This window comes from Heliangelus exortis, chromosome 16 (assembly GCF_036169615.1).
Source record: "Heliangelus exortis chromosome 16, bHelExo1.hap1, whole genome shotgun sequence".
NCBI classification, from domain to species: Eukaryota; Metazoa; Chordata; class Aves; order Apodiformes; family Trochilidae; genus Heliangelus; species Heliangelus exortis.
In genome coordinates this window covers 14,267,454-14,291,259 of record NC_092437.1, presented here as the reverse complement: position 1 = coordinate 14,291,259, position 23,806 = coordinate 14,267,454, and the positions used below count along the sequence as shown (strand labels likewise).

General features: G+C 49.6%; 1 protein-coding gene across 6 annotated transcripts in view; it reads right to left on the bottom strand.

Moving 5' to 3' along the window:
- Positions 1-23,806, bottom strand: part of DLGAP4 (DLG associated protein 4) — a 97,430-nt gene that overhangs the window by 21,698 nt on the left and 51,926 nt on the right. The window contains exon 1 of one of the 6 annotated variants that reach the window (XM_071759714.1): positions 20,449-20,466. The exons of 3 other annotated variants lie outside the window; for them this stretch is intronic. Coding sequence is in view for 1 of the 3 variants with exons in the window: in XM_071759710.1 (XP_071615811.1) it covers positions 20,220-20,250 (31 nt within the window). In the remaining 2 variants the exon portion in view is untranslated. Of the gene's footprint in view, positions 1-20,219; positions 20,467-23,806 lie in introns of those variants that run through there. 2 more of the 6 variants (XM_071759710.1, XM_071759713.1) reach the window with 2 other exon arrangements.

Genomic DNA, 23,806 nt, shown 5'->3' with positions numbered 1-23,806 from the left:
GGAATCAAGCAGTCCACTTGACAAAGGAGCCACTATGCAGGCTCCAGCTCTGAAATGAAAGAGCACAACAAATCCCAAGTGTGAATTAAGAATCTTCTCCAAGCACATCCGAGGCTCTACTATCCATGACCTAAATAGCTTCAAGCCACCACCAAGTCTCCATCCTTAGAGCTCATATGCTGGTACTGGAGGCTCCTAAACACCAAATACCTGCTTCACTCTCCTGGAGCATCCCTATAATCTTTCCATTTAAGAGCCCAGGCCACCACTTTCCAGCCACAAACGTGTAGCAGAAGGTCTGGATTCATGCCTGCAGTACCTGTTTGCCCACACCCATGTTTATCTGGTCCTCTAGCTTGGAGAACCTGCCAGAGGTACTTTGAAGATCTAAGATTATTACCTAGAAAAGGGATGCAAGGGAGAGGTGAGTGAAGAGCTCCACCACATCTATTTAATAGATTCAGTTTCTAGGCAACACAACACAAGGCACTGTATTACCTATGCCTTTCTCATGCCATTTTGTCTCCTATGGCACACTCAGGAGCTTCTCCTTCCTGTCCTGCTGTCTTGATTTTGGTATTTGACTCCCTGGCCTTTCAAGAAGGGTTAAGAGTAACACCCAGCAGTCTCCTGCAGGAGTATTAAATGCCACTCAGCTATCCCCTAATGATTTCAGGAATCTGCTCAACTGCAGAACAGGCTACTACTTTCCTGCCTTGAAAATGATTTGCCAGAAGACACTTTGCTTACTCCTGTTTCAAAATGACTGGTCTCCTGCTCCTTTCAATTTGTCATCTCCTCTCCAACTACAAAATAACCATCCAACTCAAACTCAGAAACCCAGGGGTTGTTCTGTAGGCTATTCCACCTGTAAGCACTAAATACCAGCAAGCAGATAAAGCTGAGCTTTCAGCACTGGCACTTTTGCTTTTCCTGATCTGTTGCATGACACTAAATAGAACTTAGTCTGACAGGGTGGGAAGGATTTAGATTTAGAGTAGCTTGAGGAAGGTGATGAGAATTGTCTTGATCCGACTGTTCTGAGCAAGAACAGCAAGAGGCAGCTCACCAGAGGTATTTTTGGAATAAGCCACTCCTAGCTTTAGGCAGCTACCTGACCTTCCTGAAAAAGTGTCCACTTCATCTCCCAGAGCTGTATGAGCTTTTCAGGAGAGGCTGCTGAAAGACACCACCCCAGCTCTTCCCTAGTCCCAAGAGCTGTAACCACGTGTCATGAGCAGGCTTCCCAGGGTGGCTTCTTCAGCAGCAGAGAATGTGGACAGGCTTCTTCCAAGGCCAATGGTTCTTTTCCCCTGTTCATCCTCACCTTTTCCTCCTAGGACATAGAACAGTTTCACAGGGCTGCCTCAGGTCCCTGCACTCACAACAGGCAGCACAAAGGTGGTTTGTTTGTTTTTTTCTTTTTTTTTTAAATGCCCCTGCTCCAAACAAGCACAGAAACCTTTTGACAGTTTTGCAGTAATCTGAACAGTCACTACAGCAGTGCCATGGAAAAAATGCAAGATCTGTTGGACTCTTAGTTTAACAAAACATCAGTCAAGCACCAACATTAAAGCATGAGCTGCTCCTCCTATCATCAGCCTACATCTCCAGCTCTGGAACAGAAATCACAGGGCTTTTTGCAAGAGGTCTTCAGCAACACAACCCCAGCAACCATCTGTGCTACCAATCCTTTGGAAAACACAATATGCAAGGTGATGGGACTGCTGCTAATGCTGTCTGCACCCATCTCTTCCCACATCCTGCTCCAAGTCTGATCACTCAGGCAGCTGTAACAGTTCTACAGGCCACGAAATTCCTCCTACAAGGGCAGGATGGAACACACAAGACTGACAAACTGCCCCTTCCAGAGACTTCCTCACATAGCCAAGGACAAAATGGTTTTGGAGAGAACCAGCTCAGAGTTTGCAAATAGTTCCTGGGAGTAAGAAGCTGCCTGGCAGCAGTGTGTGTAGCTGGGGTCTGACCTTGCTCCTGCACACCCAAAGGGGGGGTGTGCTGTCATCAGCTCTGAAGTGAAAAATCTCACCTCTACGTTTCTCTGAAAATCCCAGCCAAACCAGATACTTCAAAGACTGCCCAAGGCTGGAGTTATTTCTCCACTTGGCCATTTCCCCACACTTGGCCAGGGAACAATTTTAGGCTTGGACTGAATTACTGCATTCAGGCAGCCATTCCTTGTCATGCCAGTTGTCCAGCACCAAGCCCAGCTGGAAGATGAAATTCCTAGGAACAGCAGCTTACCTTTCCAAATGAAATGCCAATCTTTCAGTGCAGTGCTTTCCAGGGCAGACACCAGCTCAGCCTTCACCCTGTTTAGCTCAAAGGGATTGCTGGGAACAGCTACACTGGCTACCCAGCACAGACTGACACTGTGTCAGCTACTCAGGGGTTACTCCAGCCAGTCCTTTCACCTTAAGTGGCCTTGCAAAACAAACGCCAGACAGAAATAACCAAACAGATCATGCAGACACAAACCTCGAATAGCATTTAATTTGTAGGGCACAGTAAGTGTGGGGTCAAGAAAAGCTTATGCAGCAGGTCTCTAGCTATCTGCTGCTCCAAGGGTTCATTGCCAGGACACTTGATCAGTAAGAGTATAGCAAGATGCACCAGAAAACAGTGTCTGCAGGAGAAGAACAGCTTGGAGGGAAACCACCCTGCCCTTGTCACTTCAGTCTGAGCTGCAGAACTGCAGCCATGTGCAGACCCTCAGCACACATGAACCACAGCAGCCTCAGCACTGCCTGGATGGGGGCAGAGCTGCTTGAATGGATCAGGGTCACTCCTGATGTCAGCAATGCCACTCTGGGAAACAAACCACTCCAATCCCCCCTTCTTATGCTTTCCTAGAAAAAACTTTCAAGAAAAATTAAAGTTTTTTGTGTACCAGAGCTACACCTCCAGAGGAAGAGATACCAGTCAAGTTTCTTGGTTCTAGACTACACCAGAAGAGCTGAGAGACACACTAGATACTGACTGCAGATACTTTATAATCATAATAAGAAACTAAACACCACAAAGGTCCACCCCTTGGGAGAAGAAAGTTGCTCTGAAGTCTGAGACAGAGTTTAGATGAAGGTCTATGAAAAGACTCTACCAGAGGTCTCCTCTGTACAGCTTCTGGCAGCCAGGCAGGAGGAACACTGTGAACTTTCTATCAACGAGAGAACCATACAGCAGAGAGAAGCATTCTAAAGAAGCTGAAAAAAGGGGGTGCTGAAAGCACTCATCACAGCACAGGTTAATGGAGAGTGCACACTGCAAAAATTAATTTTCCTCAATATACCACTCAGCTCTGTCGCTGTACAACAAGGGGAAAATCTCCTTCATTCCCTAACAGCCTTTCAAAAGCCAAAACTAACAAGAAGCTCTTCCGAAGACAAATTAATGCTCCCGGGCCAAGTGAAGAGGTGGGACAACACCAGAGAAGCACCTTTAATTTTGAAGTGTCTGGTTTCTGTTGTCTTGCAATCACAAACCTGGTGAAGAGCTGGAAGCTCTCCTGCTTGCCCCAGCTCTGACTCTGCATTAATCCCACTCAGAAGGGACCTGGCAGGTTCCCAGAGATGAGCAGGACCCAAAGGGCTGCCCTGGGGCCACTGCCCCACACCCTGCCCACAGGGATGCTGCTCCCCTGCCCCAAGCAGCACCCAAGCACCCAGCTGCAGCAGGATTCTCTTCCTGCTGACTTCCAGGGAGTCAAACCAGGAGTGTCTAGGACAGCCCTTCCTACCCAGGGGCCATTCCTAGGGCTGGAGTCTTCAGCATGATCATCAGACCAAGAATAAATCCAATCTTCAGACAGGGATGTAAAGCTGCTCTGCTTCTATTACTGTCCAAGATATCAAGGAGACACGGGATGCCTACAAGATGACAGAAGGCAATATTCATACCAACAAGACAAAGTCCTGAGATGGTGAAAACAACTTTGCCTCAAAACAGTAATAGGAAAAAAGAAGAAGTCCAACTCCCTTTCAGCAACAAATTCAGTTCTTCTATTTTTCTAGCTGTAACCAAGATGCACAGTACAACTGAGGAAACAAAACAGTAACAAGTTATTTTGGATACTGTTTTGTAAACAGATGCATGGCCAGTTATCTAACCGTGGGAACACTAATGAGCAGGCTGCAAGATGGAGCAACAGAGTGCTTGCTGGGTTATTTAACTGCAAGCTTTGAGCAGTTGCATCATCTCCATCAGAAAATTTCCATGGGGCCTGCAACATCAGCAGCTTATGCTGCAAGACACCTGGAAGGATTAGTGAAGTGCCATCTCCCTTGGGTATAGAATCATGGAATTTTCAGGGTTGGAAGGGACCTTTAAGATCACCTAGTTCCAGCCATGGGCAGGGACACCTCCCACCAGATCAGGTTGCTTAGAGCCCTCTCCAGACTGGCCTTGATTTCCAGGGATGGATGGGGCTTCCACCACCTCCCTGGTCAAGCTGTTCCAGTCTCTTACCACCCTCATGGTGAAGAGCTTCTTCCTAATTTCCAGTCTAAATCTCCCCTCCTCTAGTTTGAATCCATTCCCCATGTCCTATCACTCCATGACATCCTAAAAAGTCCCTCCTCAGTTTTCTTGTAGCACCTTCACATACTGTAAGGCCACAATGGGATCTCCTCAGAGCCTTCTTCTCTCCAGACTGAATAACCCTGACTCTCTCAGTGTCTTCACAGGAAAGGTGCTCCAGCCCTCTGATCATCCTCATGGTCCTTCTCTGGACACACTCCAGCACCTCCATGTCCCTCCTATAACAGGGGCTCCAGGTGGGGTCTCACTAGAGCAGAGGAGGGGAATCCCTTCCCTTGACCTTCTGGCCATGCTCCTCTTGCTGCAGCCCTGGATCCTGCTGGATTTCTGCTCTGCAGGTGCACACTGACAGCTCAGGGTGAACTTCTCCACCAGCACTTCCAAGTCCTTTTCCTCAGGGCTGCTCTCCAGCCAGGCACTGCCCAGCCTGTAAGGTGCTTGGGTACCAAAGGTGTAGATCCCCTCCTACTCTAGACACTAACAAACCATAAGGACAGTTAGAGGAATGATTTCTACAGCTGTTAATTACGTTAATTGGCAAGAGACCTGACTCAGCTGCTATGAAGCCCAGTGCAGGGATACCTTGTCCTGGGGGAAAGGGTGTAACACCACCAGTGAGTCACCTTGCACACACAGCAGCCACCACTGACATGATTTATACCAGGACAACCTCCAGAGCTCAGTGGGATCTGTTTTCCCTGGCAGGCTTCAGACCAGGGAGTCATTACCTCCAGTGCTTTAAAAACCTGCCTGCAGCTCACTCAGGCACCAAGAAGCAAGAGAGGAAAACAAGGAATTTCAGCAAGATTAATGGTTGAGTCTTCTGCACTAGTTACCACAACAAGCATTACTGTGTAGGAGATCCATGGACAGAAGATCACAATCAAAATCTGCAAGATCAAAGGCAAGGCTGAATCCTGAAGCCCAGCCTGGCAGGTGGTCACACAGCAGCACAAGGAGCAGATGGCAGGCTGCTGCCTCAGCTTCATTAGCATTCACACTGAAGTAAGAGGACAGAAGATGCATATAATTTGTGATTTCTCTAGGTCAGAAAACGCAGCACGTGGCAGTTTGCAGTACAAATATTAGTATTCTGGTTAATTAAGTAACACCTTTCCTGAGAGCCAGGAACATATCTGAACTGCAGGACACTCTCCAAACCCACTGACAGGACACACCTCTCTGGGGCAGCACTCCTCAGTCTGATAGAGCATTTGAGAAGTGCTCCCTGCTCAAAATTAAGGGATTCATATGCTATAGCAGTGCAGAAGGGAAAGCCTGGATACAACCATTTCAGGTGTTCTGAACAAGTTGGTGAATTTTGCACAACTGCATCACTACACCCAAGTTCTGCAGACACTTAGATGTGTGTACACATATTTTCAGGGAGTCATCAAGAATGCACTGGTAAGTTGAGTACCACCACCCAGACTAAAACCACCCTTCAATTTATTGTCTCAAGAACTCCAGTCTGAGCTCTCTCCTTGCTTCTATAGTTATCTCAAAGTTTGAGCATGATTTCAGGGAAATTTTAACAGTCTGAACTCACACAATCACTGGAAGCTTTGTGTTACCAGATTGCTACTTTTTTCATCAGGAAGTTACATTCCAGGATGTTCTGTCCTTCATCTATCCAACCAGATTGCAGGAGAAGCCCTCCCCATAGCAGTCTGAACACAGAGAAAAGCACAATTGCATTTAAAGCTAGAGATAGGTTCTGGTAAGGAAATGATCTTGCAGTTCCCAAGGCCAGAATGTTATCAGAAAATGCTTTCAGGAATCTGACCAAGGGAAGAACTGCTTCATGGTTTAACAGAGTAACCTCTGCCAGAACATCTTGCACAACTGATGCAAGAAGCTCCAAACCATGAAAGTTTTAAGTTATTTCACGCTGCCTTTAGATTTCATGCACACAGTGTATATCCCTGTGAATTAATGTCAGAACACTCATGAGTATCTATTAGGTATTCATGTGTAATTCATGTATTCATGCAAGATAATGCAAAGAGCACCATGCAGAATAATTGTTTCTGAAGTTGTAAAGCCATCTCTGGTTATGGCAGGTGGAAAGTAACCCCAGCAATGTCCCTCTGTAATGTTGGGTGTCCAGCCCCTCCTAACAGAGAAGGAAGCTGAGCTGCTCTGAAGGGAACAGGACCACAAACCCAGGAGCAAATCAGAAGACAGGCACAACCTGAAATTCTGGAGGGAGGTTTGCTGCATGAGGACAACCCAGCTGTCCCCCTTCCCCTCCCTGTTCCACTTACTGCCAGCCAGTGCTGCAGGCAACTCTGTGTAGCCTAACAAGGTGAGAAAAAAGCATCTGCTGCCTCTCAAGGCAAGAAATACAACCACCTCAACACACAGTGAGCACTCCAAGGAGCAGGTATAGAGCTGAAATCACTGCACTTGGAGTTACTAATTTCCAGTATCTTTGAGGACAGTGGCCCAGCTTTTCATGCCCTCCTACCTAAGAGGCTACAAAGTACCAATTCTGGTATGTTAAACATCTTGCTTTCTGGATTTATCAATACTAGAAAAGTCAGTTCTCCTCATCAGACACTTCTTAACAAGGAAATTCACTCAAATAAACATGATTTTATTATTAATTTTTATAAATAAAACTTCCCATAAAGACAGCTAAGAATTTTGTTCATAAATCTCACCCATAATCTCACTCATCTCTTTAGTTTTTTAGGTATCAAAACATGCAGGAATGCTGCAGAGAGACCAGAATTCCCATACACACAAGTTCCAGTGCAGGACATGCAAAGGTCCCCCCTTTAGCACTGATCTTCACCACTTGAGATGCAGGGAAACAGCAACCAAAGGCTCAGGCCACCGGGCTGGGAAGTGCAGTCAGTGCTTCCCAGCAAGAGAGAATCCACTGGAACCCATCCAACCCTGCTCATGGACCTCAGTGCATTACATAAGAACCTCCAAACAAACAGCTATAAGCAGCCATACAAGAGCAGTGCAGAGTTTGGCACAAATCAGCTGTAGTATGGATGAACAGGCTTGGAGAATCCAGTACAGGAGGCCAACTGAGCAGCATCCACTGCCCCTTCAAACAAGTCAATCACTTGAAGTCAGCTGCATGGCAGAGCAGACAATACCTGGCCACGGGTCTGCCCATGACACAGCACACACAGGTGCTTCCCAAACCAGCACAGACCAGCTCCCTCCTGTATGCATTCAGTCCCCATGAAACCTCAAACAAAACCTGGAAAACTTGGGCAAGGGCTTAAGCACAAGCTGTGGCTTCTGGGGACACACTGCAGGAGGTGACACTGCTTGTGCCCAGGTGAGCAGGTTTTAAACCTTACTAGCTACATGCAAGCTTCTTGCAATCCTGCAAACAGGATTTAAGCACCCACCAGTTTGAACATTGTTGAAGTCAGATTGACAGTTCAGCTTTTAGCACCAGCTCAGATCAAGAACCATGTCTGACAGCTTTACCCAGCCATGCTTCCCCTCTGTCTTTAAAGTTCCCCCATGTTGCACAAACCAGAGTAAAGCAAGTCTGCCTAAAATATGCAAATACCACTGACACAGAAGTCATTCACATCCTGGAAGCATCACTGCTGACTAGACAAGATCTTTAAGACTGAAAGCAGCCAAGTGCCACCCTTGTCCATTTGGAATTTGCCCTGCACATGACACTGAGCAGTGCCCAACCTGAGTGTAAGGAGCCCAGGCACACACTGCCCGTGGTTCACTAAGGTATTTTCCTTCTGCTGAGTGGTTAGAAAAGAATGAAAAAATTGAAGAGCAAACTTTTTTCAAAGCAAAGGGAAGGACTCCATTACCTTTCACCACTTACAGACCAGCATTTACTACAAGGTGAAGACTGGACAAGAGAAGGACATGAAAAAAGTCCCACTCCATCATTTGGAACCACAGCACTTTAGCTCAAAGGGAACCTGAGACTTCCAGACATTAAATAACTTCACTTTTAGTCATCTAGTTAAGAGCATCTGCCAGCTCTGCATTATCTACTTTTCTCTAGAATAGTATGCTTTGAGCACAAATCCTTATTCTGTTAATCTCCACCTCTGGGTGATGTTTGCAAGAGCTCTGTTTACCTTTGAATAAGTGTACACGGCCCTGGCTGCTACAGGATCAGGCAGCTCCAGTTTTGAAGTCTTTATCAGAGATCACCCAAGACAACTTGATTTTCATGTCCATGTCCTGGCTTGCATCGTGCAGTCTGGTGACTTACAACCTGAACAAGTACTTGGTCTCACAAACTCAACCAATTGCTGTTGGAAGAAGGCTTGAAACTTGAGTGCTGGAAAGAAGCCAAAACTTGTAGTAATTTTCATGACCTTATGTTTCAGGCAGGAATGCCATTTCCCTTCACATCCAGGATATATTTTGGCAGAGTTACTCTGCAAAAACTGTCACTGCCTGTTCACTCTGCCCTTTTAAGTTTGGTATTGCTTACTGTCTTGTAGGTGACAATCTTCTACAAAGGTATCTTAAAACTTGTTTGGGTAACAGGTATGTGCTCTTATGTCCAAATTTCAGAGAATTCAGCAGCAGAACACATTACTTTGCAGGATATTAGGTTTTATGTTTCTGTTCCCACACTCAAGTACTCACCCAACCCTAGCTTGCACCTCAGTTTTTCCTTCTGCAAGTGCATCATACGAGATACCAGTCGAGTCAGCCTGAAGGACTCAAGAAACCTTGAGGTTGGCCTGGGTAAAGAGGATGCATACACTGCAACTGCAAGGTTAAAACATCTGCACTGAAGCCTGACATGGTCAAGGTAGCTCTGCTGGTGGAAGCAGGTAAGAGGCTGCAAGGAAACCATTGTGGCATTGCTGTATCTGCAACAGGGAAGGGGATCTCTGTGTCTCCTGCTGCCATCTTGCTCCCCAAAGCAGCACAACACTGACCTAATTTTGCTTTGGCTTTGCAGCAGCAGCCATGGAAGAACCAAGCAGAAAGCAAGAAACACCCAGGGATCTGTCACTCCTGAGAGCTGCTCCTGTTCAGCTCATTCCAGAGCTGGATGGCCCCATTCCTCACCAGCAAGAGTTACCTGCTACAACAAATACAGAAATGACAAAAGCTTCCTGGATTTCCCACAGAGGACCATTAATTCAGACACGTTCTTTATATTTTTCAAAGACAGGGGTAAAAAAGCATCTTTTAACATACTGACTATATACAATGGGTTATCCAGAACCTAGCAGTCGAGATTATATGGTGGTCAGGTTATCTGATGGATACCTAGCATGCAAGTCTGTCACTGGCATACAAACAGAGCAACTGATAATATCAGATCATGGAATCATCCCTAGAATTATCCCCAGCAAAGCCCCACAAAAGGACACAAACGAGCTTGGGGATAGGGAACTCTACACAGACTTATTTCAGAATAAGAAGTCATTTCATAGCAACTTTCTTGTGTAGTAAAAGAATTAGTTAGGGTGTTCAGACAAGCCCATGAGTAAGGACACAGGAGGACCAGTTTCCCTCCAGGAAGAAATCTATTCATAGCCTTTAATGGAAATCTCCAAATATTTTGCAATTAGCTGTTTTGCTGTAATAAGGGAAACTTAATCTTTCACTTCCTATAGATAAGGTAGTTCTCTACACACACACAAAAACCTGAAAGCATGCTAAAAATATAGCTAACTCACAAACCATCCATAATTTGTAGATGAGCTTTTAACCCATTTTTTAAATTACATCTGTCTGCAAAACGTAGTACTGAGCAATTTCAGTCAGACCTTTATGGATTAAGCTTCTTGTCTATAGTAACTACAGTGCTAGAAGTCTTTCAGACAAATTGCCTTGGTGTGAATTGCTCCTTGGAGCAATCAGATGTGACCAGTGTCAGGTGAAAAAAACATTTCTTACACTCTACACTTTTTAACCAATGTTGCTTAAAAAGCAGGTTTTACCATCTTCGGCCAGACAGCTGACTACTTGAAGTTCAAAAGCACTACAAATGAATATTATTCAAATGCAACTGGCATTTCACTCATATTTGCTCCCTAAACAGGACGCTCATCAAGGGTTTCAAGGGAACAGACAAGGTGAAGGTTTGTCTTCATGCTATGAGCTCCTCTATCCTTTCATCTTAAAAGCCCAGCAACTTGGAAGATAAATTAGAAAAAGGAGAGGAGTCTGTCAGCAGAACTGCTGGAAACCAGTTTTGATCTGTTCAGGAAAACAGCCAGAAATTTCTCTCACAGTGGAAAAAGTCAGCTTGTTTCTGTTTTCACAGTACATGAAATTTTATCCTGTTTGTCTGAACACAAAGCTGCTTAAACCAAGCAAAGCACGAGGGAGATGTCCTACTGTGCTTGCCAGGCAAGTGCCTGCCCTGACTGAGAGCAGCCAAGCCAAACTGTGCAGGGACAGTGCACAGGATCCCAGCTGGAGAGACCCCTAAACTCACCCCAGATACATTCAGAGAAAGTCTTCAGGCCAGTTCCCTAATATCAGACTACTACAAACAGAGATGTTACCAACAGCATGTTTCTGTGACAGCTGTGACAAAGCCCCTTTACCAAAACCAACAAATAATTGGAAAGCATTTGCTACCCGCTCGCCAGGCCAGGCACTGAATACCATCCTGCCTCTCATTAATCAGGAAGGGAGTAATTAATATTTGAGTAGGCTGTTACAGCTGACAGTATCAAGTACACTGCACTGTGATCTCAACCTGACCCCTTACAAGAAAAATGGGTAACACTAAGGACAAGTCATGGACAAGATCAGAACACATCCTCACATACCATCTGTGGTGAAAAGTCAGGGCATTTCAGGAAATAAGAAGAAAGTTCCCTGGATTTTGGCAAAGAGCAGAATTAAGCCCCGAGAGAAGCCCAGTTCTCTGCTACATTACCATCTCCACTTAACTCATGAATGAGGGCACACAAGTCAAATCCTGTAGGCTTTCATGATCTCATCACATAGCCCAGCTACCCCAGTATGTTCCCAGTAGAAACAGCCTCAGAAATGCTGGAGAGGCACAAGACCCCAAGAAGTTCCTCAAATTGCCACACTGGTGATACACCAGCTTTTCTGACTGGTGTCATAGAATCATAGAACCTTTCATGTTGGAAAAGACCCCTGGGATCATGTCCAGCCATGTCAGAGCTGGCCAGACAAGCTCAGTGTTCCTGTTATCCAGCCACAAGCAGCACCAAGCCCATCAGGATGCAGCTGAGTGGGTATTTGGGTTTTTAGCATTACAAATGGGCTCAAGTGAAGCAGAAGAGCTATAGCTGGAGATTTTGGGCTTCCTGCCATTCATTTATTTTAAGTAAGTGAGCTCAACAACACAGTAATGAAGATAGTTTGAGAAAGAGGTTATATTACACCTCTTCTGCCATTGCAACAGCCTTAAAAATCACAGCTGTAACTCAGGCTCATTTAAAGCTCTATCTTCCCCCAAACTGATTGATTTGTTGCTTTCTCCTCCCAGCTATGGATTACTTGTGTGGGTATGGTGAGGGGGAATACTAACAACTGCCTCCCAGCCACTTCTCAGTGATGCCACAGCTTGTGACATCACCACTGTCTCCATGGTGACACAGCAACACAACCGAGTCTGAACAGGAGGCCAATTAGAACAAGAAAGCTCTTCTGTGGTTGGAACCATAGTAATTGACAGAAATAAAGATGATGTTATACAAAGTACATAATTCCAACAACAGAAACCTTGCTTTTAGTTTCCCAGGTCAGCCTAAAACCCCAACCATGGGGGCTTCCAGTCAAAAAACCCATGGTATCACTAGCTTATTTCCCAGGTCTAAAGAGCACTAAGCAGATCAGAGAGAATTTTTCCTCTCCCCTCACATCAAGTTCTCTGTACTACAGTCTGCCCACACGCACAGGAGGCTCCCCAGCCCATCACACTCCAGCAAAGGCTCCCAAGTGCCTTTCAATTTGCCACTGTTAACGTGTACACGTGTGGGTACACACAAAAGAAACCAACCCAGGGATGCCAATCCATAGTGACTCATGCCAGCTAAAACTCCACCTTCAAGGATAAAGCACACTTGGGATTTGAAACAGATGATACAAAGAAGATCTGGGACCTCCAGGTATCTGTATCTTTGTTGTTCTCAACCTCCAAATCAATACAAGACACAGCTGAACAATTTCTGCTAGTGTAAGCTGAATTGTTACAGTGCTGCTGGGGGCATGTTAAGCCAAATCTGAGTCCCTGACACCGTGAGTTCACGTTAATCAGGAAGCACTTGCTGCAGCCCCAGAGATAAGGCAACTCCCATATTGCCCCAGAGTGGCCAGGAGTGAGCCCCAGTGAGTCCCACCATCAGGCTTTCAGCCTTAGGCACCCTTTACTTTTGCTATAGATTCAGCCTAATAAATACTAATTACTAATGAGCACAATAACAGCATTTTTCTTTTCTCAAGCAAACCTAAAAGCTGCAGCAGTCCATGAGCAACCTTTTCTTTCCAAGAAAAGAAGTTTGAAGGTGTAAGGCACAGAATTGAAGTCCAGTGACCTGGGGTGAGAAGAACAGCACCCAACACAGCACCTTCAGCACAGAGACACCAAACACCCTATGACTGGTGGTTACACCTCCAGTGGTAACACTGCTTCCCAGAACTGCAGTGAGCAAACCTATCCTGTTCCTCTAATGCAATTTGATGGGAAAGAGCCATGTCACTCTTCACAGAGGAGACAGAGCACCCAGGTCCCAAACTCATGGCACAGGGAAGCTGGGCAGTAATCAGGTTAGCAGCTGCTCTGTGATAAGGGGCACAGATGCCTAAAACTGAGCCAGCTTTAAAAAAAAGAAAAGTAATGCTAGAAAGCATTACACCATAAGAATTAGCATAAAATAGATTTAACAGGCATCCTCAATAACTGCAGCAGCAGTTCTCATTAATAATCCATCCAAGTGAGAGCCTTTGTACACAACATTTCTACCAGCTCCTACCTCAGTCTGGTGAAGTTATTTCACATCCAACAGCAGGACTTGAGTAAAGGCATTAACAGGAACCAGGGCTCCTGCTAAGGTTCAGCCAGCTACTAAAAACAAGCCATCCATCCTGTGGCACACTTGAGACACAGGACAAGGGGACTTTCTCAAGCCACTGTCACCTGTGACCAAGGTTGGTTCAAAGAGCAGATGTGGCATTGCTGCACGCTTCCTTCTGCAGAACAGCACCAAAAGCTCTGGTTTGCATAGGCTGGAGTTCTACCCTTCAAAAAGGTTTTAGTTCATTCTGGCCTCAGTGTTCCTAATACATGAACTTGTTCACCCACAAGTAGAATCACATCCACTCACTGAACACATCATCCATACCCAAAGCATGCTTGCTAACAGAGCAAGAACTAGAAGACAGCAGAAAACATCATCTGTGGTATAGACCAGACCTTGCAGCAACGAACAAAGACATCAGCTACAGAAGGGAAAGAAACATAAGAAAAACAGAAATAATGACTGTGGAAATTACCAGCCTCTAGAGGTATTTTTAGAGCTGCCTCCCACAGCACACAAGATACTTAAGGAGTCCTTGAAAAAAAAAAAAAAATAAAAAAAATCCCACGAAGGTAAGCACACAAATAGCAGTGCCAGAAGAAAGCACTTCAAAGTTTCCTGCTGTCACCAGGCCGGCAGCTGCATGGCTGGCCCAGTTCTGTCCTTTGATTCGAGACCTCATTAGTCTGCGTTCGGCTTCGCTCCGCCACGGCACTTCCCGGGAAGCCCCCGGGACCGCTGGAGCCGGGACACGGGAACAAGGGGGCTGCAGCCCCCCAGCACCCAGCACTGCACTGGGAAGGGGGCAGAGAGCAGCCGGGCAGTGCTGCCTGCGGGGATGGCAGCTCAGGGAGCTTTCCCTGCCAGCCAGGGGCCTCTCCCGCCCGGAGGGGTCGGAGCCGAGAGGCCGCGTCCCTGCGGGGCGGGGGAAGGCACCGGACTGACCCAACCCGGGGTGCGGCGGGGCAGGGCCCACGCTCCGTCAGCGGAAGAACCGGCGGAGGGCGGAGGTCTCCCCGCAGCCCGGGGAAAACGGCCCCGGCACGGGCCAGCAGCAGCCACCCCGGAACGGGCCCGGGCCCCGCCGCCCGCAGCCCGCCCAGAGGCTGCTGCGAGCTGCGGGGCCGGTAGCGCGGGCGGCACGGCGGGGAACCGGAGGGGGTGCGGGGCCCGGGGCCCGTCCCGATCCGGCACACGGCGCTCAGCGGGAGCAGCACCCAGCAGGGCCGCGTCTCGCCATGCCCGGCAGCACCAGCAACACCGCCCTGGGACCACCCGGCTGCCCCCCGAGGCATCCCAGCCAGGCTGTGGCCATGCCCCGGCTGCTCGGGTGCCCAGACGGCTCCCGCCCCGCTGCCCTCAGCCAGTGCACAAACTAAGAGAAAAAGGGAGGCTGTGCCTTCTATCTCGCAGATTTCGGTCCTGGTGCTTCACTGACATCGCCCTCCTGAAGCACTGTGAAGAGGAATTCAAGCATCACCCGTGAACAGCCAAAACCCGGGGATGCGTCCCTCACAGCAACCAAGTGATGGGACGGAACACAGCCCACTGCAGAGGAGTCTGACAGCTGAAAAACTGTGCACACTGGTTTTTTCACAGCATTAGCACACCAGCAGTTACACAGCCAGGAGGACTGAAGGCAGATACCCGTCCCTACCAGCTTTTTGTCTCCTTTCCTCCCAAGCGCTAGTTTCTCCCCATCAGCCTCATTCAGTATTTGAACAAAGCAGGAGCTACTGTGAGAGCACGGCTCTAAGAGCCCACTTTGGCAGCCTACCTACCTCTGGCAACCCAAAGCATTTTGCAGCACTCATCTCCAGTAAGCACGTTAACAGAGCAGCGATAAAAGCCAATGTGTGGCATAATACCACTATTAGCAGCAGCAGCCTCCAGAATGCCCTGGAAGATTGCAGGGTGACAGTGAGATGTGGATACTGGAGCCAGATGCCAAGAGCAGCAGTGCTGCGGCCAAAGCAAGGAACTGCTGGTGAGGAGACCTTGGTTCCCAGCATCCAGCATTTCCTGCTCCTAGCCTTGCCCTGGGCACATTGCAAAACTTCAGGGTCACTGAAGCTCAATGCTTTTGAATCCAAGTAGCCACTTTGTTGAGGATCACAGCTCAGGAGGTGCAAGCACTGTCCGGCACCCTGTTCCTTCTGTTCACACCAGGAACATTTATCCAGCTCTATTCTACTAGTACCTACCCTCCCCCAAATCCACCTTCTCCCCTGGAACATCCCAGTCCATGCTGTACAAGGCTGGGCATCACACCAGCTCCACATTGCTGTGGTGATGGCTTTGCCATCTAGTCTCCTCCTGATTAATGAGAGGCACTATGGTATTCAGTACCTGACCTGGCAAGCAGGTAGCAGTGCTAGGAGTCCAATATTTCCAGCCTGGGAGTGCTGGTGGAGTGGCAGGTCAGTCCAAGCACTGGTTCAATAGAGTGCACCAAAACCTGGAAGAGTTTCTGGACAGAAATGTCCCAACACAGGACCTCATGTTTGGGCCAAGCACAAGGACCAAGAGAAGTCTCAGGGTTGAAACAAGGAAGAGAAGGCTTCCCAACAAAACAGTCACTCAGCTGACCTTACAAGAGGCAAGGAAGAACAGCTCTACAGTAGTCTGCTGGCTCTCAAGCTGCCTTGACACAGTGTTCTCCATAAGAGCAGCACTGGCTAATCCAGCAGCAGCAGGGGCAGCAGCAAAGCTCCTAACAAGAGCCTTCAGAAGATGGTCCAGGAACCCCCTTGGAGACATCTCCACAGTAGCCTTTGAGACACTTGCTTTAGCTTCAGACACAGATAGTTATCTTATGCATAAGGCTTAAAAGTGATGTAAACACCCATGCTGTAACTTCTCAATTTTAACTTTCAAAATTAATGCAGCTGTAGATATGTCTATCCTGGGCAGAAAGGCTTGGGGATACCTCCAGAGCACAGCAAATGCCCTGCTGGGACTTGGTTCAGTTAGATCCTCAGCCACTCCCAGAATATAAACAAGACAAATAATTCTTAGAAGCTTAACTAATGACAACTTGCAAGAAAAATTCCCTTTTATCAACTCTTAAATACCTCTTAGCTTTCAAACATCACCTTGCACCGTGACAGTGCCTCAGTAGAAAGGCATATGCAACTTTAATCTTTGCTTTAATATCACCTCTGACAGACTCACTCCAAGTAAAAATTTGCCTTGGAAACCATTCATAATTTAAGTTTCTTGGACAGCTTCAGACTGAAGAGACAAGACAGTAGGTTTAGCTTTGATCTCTTAGAACTAGGTTCAAAAAGATAATTGCAATGAAACCTGGATGTCTTAATGACAAATACTAAACAAGATACACAAGACTTAGAGTCAGTACATCCTCAATATAAATACTAGTTCTACTTTTTTTTTTTTTTTTTTTTTTTTTTTTTTTTTTTTTTTTGGCAATTTCACAGTTCAAGACCAAACCCCCAGGAATCTCAGGGGAAAGTAGGAGAGAATCAGAACTCTGCTGTCTTCTTGCAGTGTTTAAGTACTGCAAGGAAATTCAGGAAGAGGCCTGGCAGCACATAACCCACCACCCTGTCCTCTGCAGGCATGGAACAGACTCTCCAAGCCTGGGGGACCAGGACTGCTTGTCACCTGTCCTTGATAGCAGGCTAGCAACCCACACTGCAGTATGGAGACACTGGTACTGCCCTACCTTACTTTGCCCATAAAAATTAGACACCAGACTCACATGGGAAGATGCATACGAGCAGTTACCTCACTGTTTTCAGTGGAATTGCAAATGCTTTTGAAATGGTGCCTTTCAGATTACAAGCCAGACCCTGGCAGAGCAGAGAGGTGAAGCACAGGGCTAAGGACTTCAGTCATGGGCTGCCGTTCCCTTTGCCCACTGCTTCTCCAGCAGACAGCAGGTTGCCTTAGTGCACCCACCTGCACTGAAAGGCCAGCAATTCATTAATTTTGCAAGACAAATCGAAGAGGACAGAATTCCCACCCTTCTCATTAACTAGCCCATCTGCAAATAGTTTAACTTCCACTTGTTTAAAGGCAGCTTATGTCAGCCACCCTGTTGTCATTCTGTTCCCTACTTGTCCCTCTCTCCAGGTGGCAGGCTGGCCTGGAGACCTGGAGAGAAGGGAAGGATTAACTCATTCCTTCTTGAGCTCTTCCGGAGGGACCCCAGTTCACTGTTCTCATCCCCAGGTACAGCCTCCACAGAACTTGATCTGAGAGCCTGAACTGTAACCACCTTTCAAAGCAAACAGCAATCATACTTAGTATTTCTCCCCTCCCTTTTTAAATCTGCTCTGATAGGAAACACACTGTCAACTTTTCACTGCAGAAATTAAAGTGGATTTTTCTTGAACAAGGCCACCCGCCTGCACAGCCTTAATCCTTCCAGCTCACATATGTTACTGTAACTTGCACTGCACCAAATCCAATTATGCCTCCTCAATCCATTAAAAAATAGTTGAGGCTTTTGCACGGAGCAAAAGTATCAGCTAAGGAGATGAAAACAAGGCTTGCTGCAGCATGGCTTTGCAGCCTCACTTCTGCAGGCATATAGTGCATTATTAGGAATAATGTCACTGAGTGACTTTTACAGGGTCTGCTGAACAGGTGACTCCAAACTAGCTGAGGCTGGACTCAAACAATGGGAACACCTATATGGGAGACAAGAACTGACAGTTATTTGTAAGTGTCTGGCAGTTATTAGTTCGCCATTAAAAGCTTTTAAAATTATATTGCTCTGGCAGCATGCACAGCTAGGAATGAGCTCAGAGAACAGCAGGTCTTCCATGCATTACACATTAGGCTGGAGCAGCAGATGAGTAACCTTGAGCTAAGTAGTCAGAAGTGCCCACAAATCCAAACTGCATGCACAGATTCAGCAACTGAGTCCCCAACTACTGTTTCACATACAGTTGCAAAGCGAAATGCAAGCTCTCCCCCAGCAGCTGACAAAGTTTGCCTGATAGCTTGAGGGCTGGGACACCAGCTACAGCTGGTGGTACCTGCTGGCCTGGGAGTGCACCATCTTTTTAACACATTCTCAGTATTGTCCACAGTCAATCCACATATAACAAAAATCAAGTTCCTTCACTGTCACCTTTGCTGACAAGAATCTGGCAGGGGCTGCACAGGGCCACCTTGTCCTTGAAAAGTGGCACACTGTGCAGTTAACTACTCCACAGCACTTAAAAAGCAGAGTTACAAATCCCAGGCCTTCAGCTACACCAAAAATTCTTACACTGCTGTTTCAGAAGTGGACTAGAAGTAGCAAGCCATAGACACAAATTAATGTGTAGAAGTTTAGCCCTTTCACCTTAAAGATGAGCTTTTAGGTTTTCCCTGACTGCAACATGTCAGCCAAATTCTGCAGATAGGCTTCTTATCAAGCAGATAAGGAGGAACTTCTTGACTTTGAGGGTGGCAGAGCACTGGTATCTGCACATAAATTATCTCAATCTGACAGACGAGCAGGATAGGTTTGATCATTTCTTAGGCTCATTTTTCTCCACACGTTTAAGAACATGTAACTTCATAGCATCAAATTCCTATTCGAAAAGCAATCACCACCTAAGTAATTTGGACCCTCTGAAGTTAAGTCTGCCAACTTACACAAGTTGGCAATCTGGCTTGTTATCATCCCACATGATTGGAATTTATTTTAGGATCCAATGCCACATGCTGTCGGTTGGGTCCCCCCCCCTTTTTCTTCTCTTCCTCCCCCAAGTGGCAAGTTACAGCCCAGGAGTTAAAGACCCTAATTCCATTTCTGTCTCAACCATTTCCTGCACATCCTGGAGTGACAGCCCATACCTATCAGTCCTATCAACAGCATCCTGGAAATAATTCTCCTCTTTGAACCTCTTAATGAAGGCTGGGGGAGAAATTAAGCACTACTTTACTTACAGCTCAAAACCAGCCCTAGCAACCCCACCCTCCAGCACACCACGCCGATACCAGAGCTACACCTGCAGCTCGATTCAGAGGCGTTCAGCTCAACCCTTGCCCAGAGCTGGACGGCTCAAACCCTGCAGCCTCGACCCAGGCCTCTTCTCCCAAACTAAGAAGAGACTTTCCCCGCTCTGCTCTAGCCGGGGGGTCCCCGCTTGCTGCGCTGCTCCATGCCAGCCCTCAGCAGCGACGGGCGCTGGAGCCTCAGCATTCACGCCGCGCTCAGACAATGCCCTTTTCTTCTCCAAGGGAGGAAGAATCCAAATACCACCTTTTTTCTTTAAAAAAAAAAAAAAAAACGGGTTGCCGTTCCCTGGGGCAAAATGCATTATGTGAAGCGCTATTTCATTTCCTCCAGCACTCGGGGACTCCTTCAAGGCCGTAAGGACCGGCGTGGGCAGCCGGCCGGACCCGCCACCGCCCCGCTTGGGCCGGAGCGGTTCCGGCTCCCCCTCGTCGGGCAGCCCCCGCTGCCAGGGCCCAGCACCAACAGCTCCCGAGGGGACACGGACACCGCGCAGCGAAGCCCCCCCCGGCCCCGGCCGAGCGCGGGGGCAGCAGGACCCGCCCGCACGGGTCGGGCCGCGCGTGGGCAGAGGAAGCGGCAGCTGCGATCGCGGCGGCCCCGGCAAAGCGGCGGCGGCAGCAGCGGGCAGGGCGGCACCCCCGCCGCGGAGCCATGCAGGGCCCGGCCCCCCGCCCGCCGCGCCCCGGGCGGTCACTCACATTGCCTGAGGAGCTCCAGACACAAAGCCATGGGAGACACAAAGGAGGGGCGGAGGGGACCGGAGAGACAGAAGGGGTTTGGGGGGCGCGGGCGCTCTGTCTGGGTTCCGCGGAGGGGAGGACGGGCCGCGCCCGGCGGGGTATGGACTGAACGGGCCGCGCCGGCTGTTCCTGCGGCCGCGGCGGAAGAAGGGAGGGAGGAGACGCAGAGATCCGCCGCCACACTCACCGCGCCCGCCCGCCGCTACGGCCGCGCCGGGAGGGGGGGCCAGGCCTTAAAGCCCCCCAGCCCCGCCCCGCCCCGCCCCGCGCGAGCGTCACCGCCCCGCGCACGCGCGAAACCGCCCCGCCCACTCCCGCCCCGGGGCGCTCCCACGGAACGGCGGCGGCGCCCGCTCCCCCGCGGGACCCCGGCGGGCAAGTGCCCTCCTGTCCCGGCCGCCGTGGTGCTCCTGTCACCGACCCCACTGCCACTGCTCCGCCACTGCCACTGCCCCGCCACCGCCCCGCGGTCTCCGGTCGCTCGCGGGCAGCCGGGTGACCGGGCTGATCTCAGTCGGTACCGCCCCGCCCGCTTCAGACAACTGCGAGAGACGGGGACTCAGGCGGCGGGCGCGGCCCCGTAGCGGCGGAGCCGAGCGCAGATGGACAAAGCGGGCGCCTCACCCGCCCCCCCCTCCCAGCTTTGTCCCCCCGCACGGCACCGTCTCGCCGCACACCCCAACCGGGCGAGCCCTCCCGCTCAGCGCTCCTGCTCTCATCGAACCCCGGCGGGACCCCGGGCGGAGCCGCGAGGGACCCAGGAGGGCCGGCCCAGGGGGGCTGTGCTGCCGCCACGCACCCGGTGCGGGACTGCTGCGGCCTGAGCGGGGCGACGGGAAGGAGAGAGGGAAGGAGGCTCCTCTGCGGGTACAAAGAGACGGAAAAGAAGCCGGTGGGGAGGCGGCTTTTCCTGGAAGGTGTTTCCCGCTGGTGACAGCCTCCAGCCGGGCCCCATCCTGACGGGCACGGGAAGGGGACTGAGCCTCACCGGGGCGGGTGCTTTGCTTTGCCTGGGTCCTGTGCCTCCCCTCCGGGGTGCCTGAGCAGGACCGAGGGGAAGTGGAGACGCCAGGTACCCGGAGAGGGTCGGCTCCAGCTCTGAGGAACCCCCCAGCTCCCTGTGAGGCTCCAGCCCATGCCAGGCAGGGGCAGGGGGTCCCACCAGGAGTGCGGGCCTCGGGCAGGGCTGTGGCATTGCAAGAGCGGTGCTGGTGCGTGGTTCCTGCCAGAAGCACGTGTGCCACCCCAGCTCCTCGCTGGTACCGTCGGTTCTTGGATGGTCCAATTTATTTCTGACTCACTGGGTTGGCAGCTCTGGGTTGGAGAAGGGTTGGTTCAAGGAGAGCTCAAACCGCCGTGGGGAAACACCTCCCTGAGCTGCCGGTGGGAAGGGCTGAGCCCCCACCACTCCTGCTGAGCGATGGAACCGCTGCCGAGGTGCTGCTTCTGCTCCCAGAGAAACGAAGCGGGGCTGAAGGAGGATCTCAGCAGAGAGCCAGCACTGAGACTTGGGACCTGCAGCCCCGAGCCTTTCTCCTGCACTGCCTACAAAAATAATTGGTTTTCAATTCAAATGCTTCCAGGCTTGGGAGTGGTGATCAGCTCTGGGCTGAGAGCCACTCAGCCACACGGGTCATGAGTGGCTCTGAGAAGCTCTAAGCCCATCTCTTCCCGAATCCTCAGAAATACCCCAGTCATGGCTGAGGGAGTGGAAAAAATAATGGAAAAGCAGGAAGGAGAGGAAAAGTAACGTGCAAGGGAAACACGCACAATGAATTCCTCATTTGCTTGCACTGCCTGAAATCCTGCAGGTGCTCAGGCCTGGGCATATGGCTGCACCCAGTCCCACTGCTCTGGCACGTGTGTGTCTTAGCTAGGACCACTGCTGGTTGCTGCTGGGCAGCTCCTGTGATGGCTCAGCAGCCTCCGTGGCCACAGAGGAAGATGCAGAAGAGGTGCTGAGCATCACCAGCAGCAGGGACACAAAGCAGCATTGGTGGTTTCCTGGTGCTAGGGCAGCTCTGTGTTCATCTGGTTCACAGGGATGGCAGCAGGGCCAATCTGCCAGGATGCTACCAGGCTCCCTCGTCTAAGAAGGAACCTGAAGTGTCTGCACATTCCTCCACCCATTGTGGCCTCATGGCAGAGAGTACACCATGCATGGGCTCCCTGCTGCTGCTTTCCCAACCAGAGACACCGTTGGCACTTCAGTTTCCCCTCCTCTCCCTCAAAGACAGCACTACTGACTCTCTTCCCTGTCATCAAGGCTGATAAAAGCAAGCAACAAGAAGGACTTGGCTTTCTGACCACAGGAAAATGCTGGCAGCTGCCTTTCTTTCTACTCCTTTGTAGCTGACCCCTGCTGAGAGAAAGCAGGCTTGGCCAGGACCTTGGGGCTGTGCACACTTCCCAGAATTAAGTCTATGGACAGCCACTTCCACCTTCCCTGTGTCAGCAAAGCATCACACATGGGCTGCAGCTCCCCCCTTCTTGGGGATCTGGGCAAATGGCTTTTCTGGGTGGCTCAAACCCATTGCAGCCCCTTCTGGGTGCCTTTGAGACATGTGCAGGCAGCAGAAGGACAGCTTGGTGTGTGGGGTGCTGCAGGTAATAGAGCTGAAACATGGCAGCAAAGAGCACCAAGCTCAGCTTTATGGAGGCAGAGGTGTTTTGTTTTGGAGAGTGGGGTTGTAGCCACAGCTCAGGCTTCCTGGGGAAAAGGGAGAGCTGTCTGAGTGCAGGGCGTGGTGGTGGAGTTTCCATAATAACAAAGAAAAGATGAGAGGTGAAAAATTAATAGGTATGTGTGGAGAGAAACAGTTGTCATAAATCGCTTTGTGTCCTACAGACATGAATAGATCATGCAACATGTCTGGGGACCCTTCTCTCCTCTGACAGAGAACACTGAGGGAGCAGGATACAGCAGAAATCTCTTCCTGGCGTGCGTGTGCGTGCACACACACACAAACACTCCCTCTCTCTCTTTCTCTCTCTCTCTTTAATCCCTTTCCTGCTGGCATGTCAGAGAAAGCTATTTCTGGAATGTGAAATCTAGGTCAAAAAGAAGGAGAAAATCTGAAGGGAAGGGTAACAGTTTTCCTCCTCAAAGGCTGCACGGAGTCAGCTCCAGCTGATGTGATCAGTCCAGGCCCTCAGTGGTGCTCTGCTCTGCAGCTGCAGCCGCTCACACCCAGGCTGAACAACGTGTTCTGGCCTGGTTTGGTTTTTCCTTTGCCTTCACACCACTGCTTTTTCCCCACAAAGGGGAAATGTCACATCCCCCGTGACAGCCAAGAGAGAAGAGGAGCAGAACTTGTCTTCCTACCCAGAGACCAGGCAAATACTGAGTGCAGAGGAGATGGAGGAGGAGATGCGGGAGGAGGAGATGGAGGAGGAAGGGTGTTTGGAGCCATCTCTCACAAGCCAGCACTACGTGACTTTCCCAGATGCTGTGGAAACTCATCCCACAGTGAACCATCCCTTGGGGGTTTGGTCAGTGCAATGCTGCTTTGTGCTGTGAAACTGCCTGGAGGTGTGCAAGTATT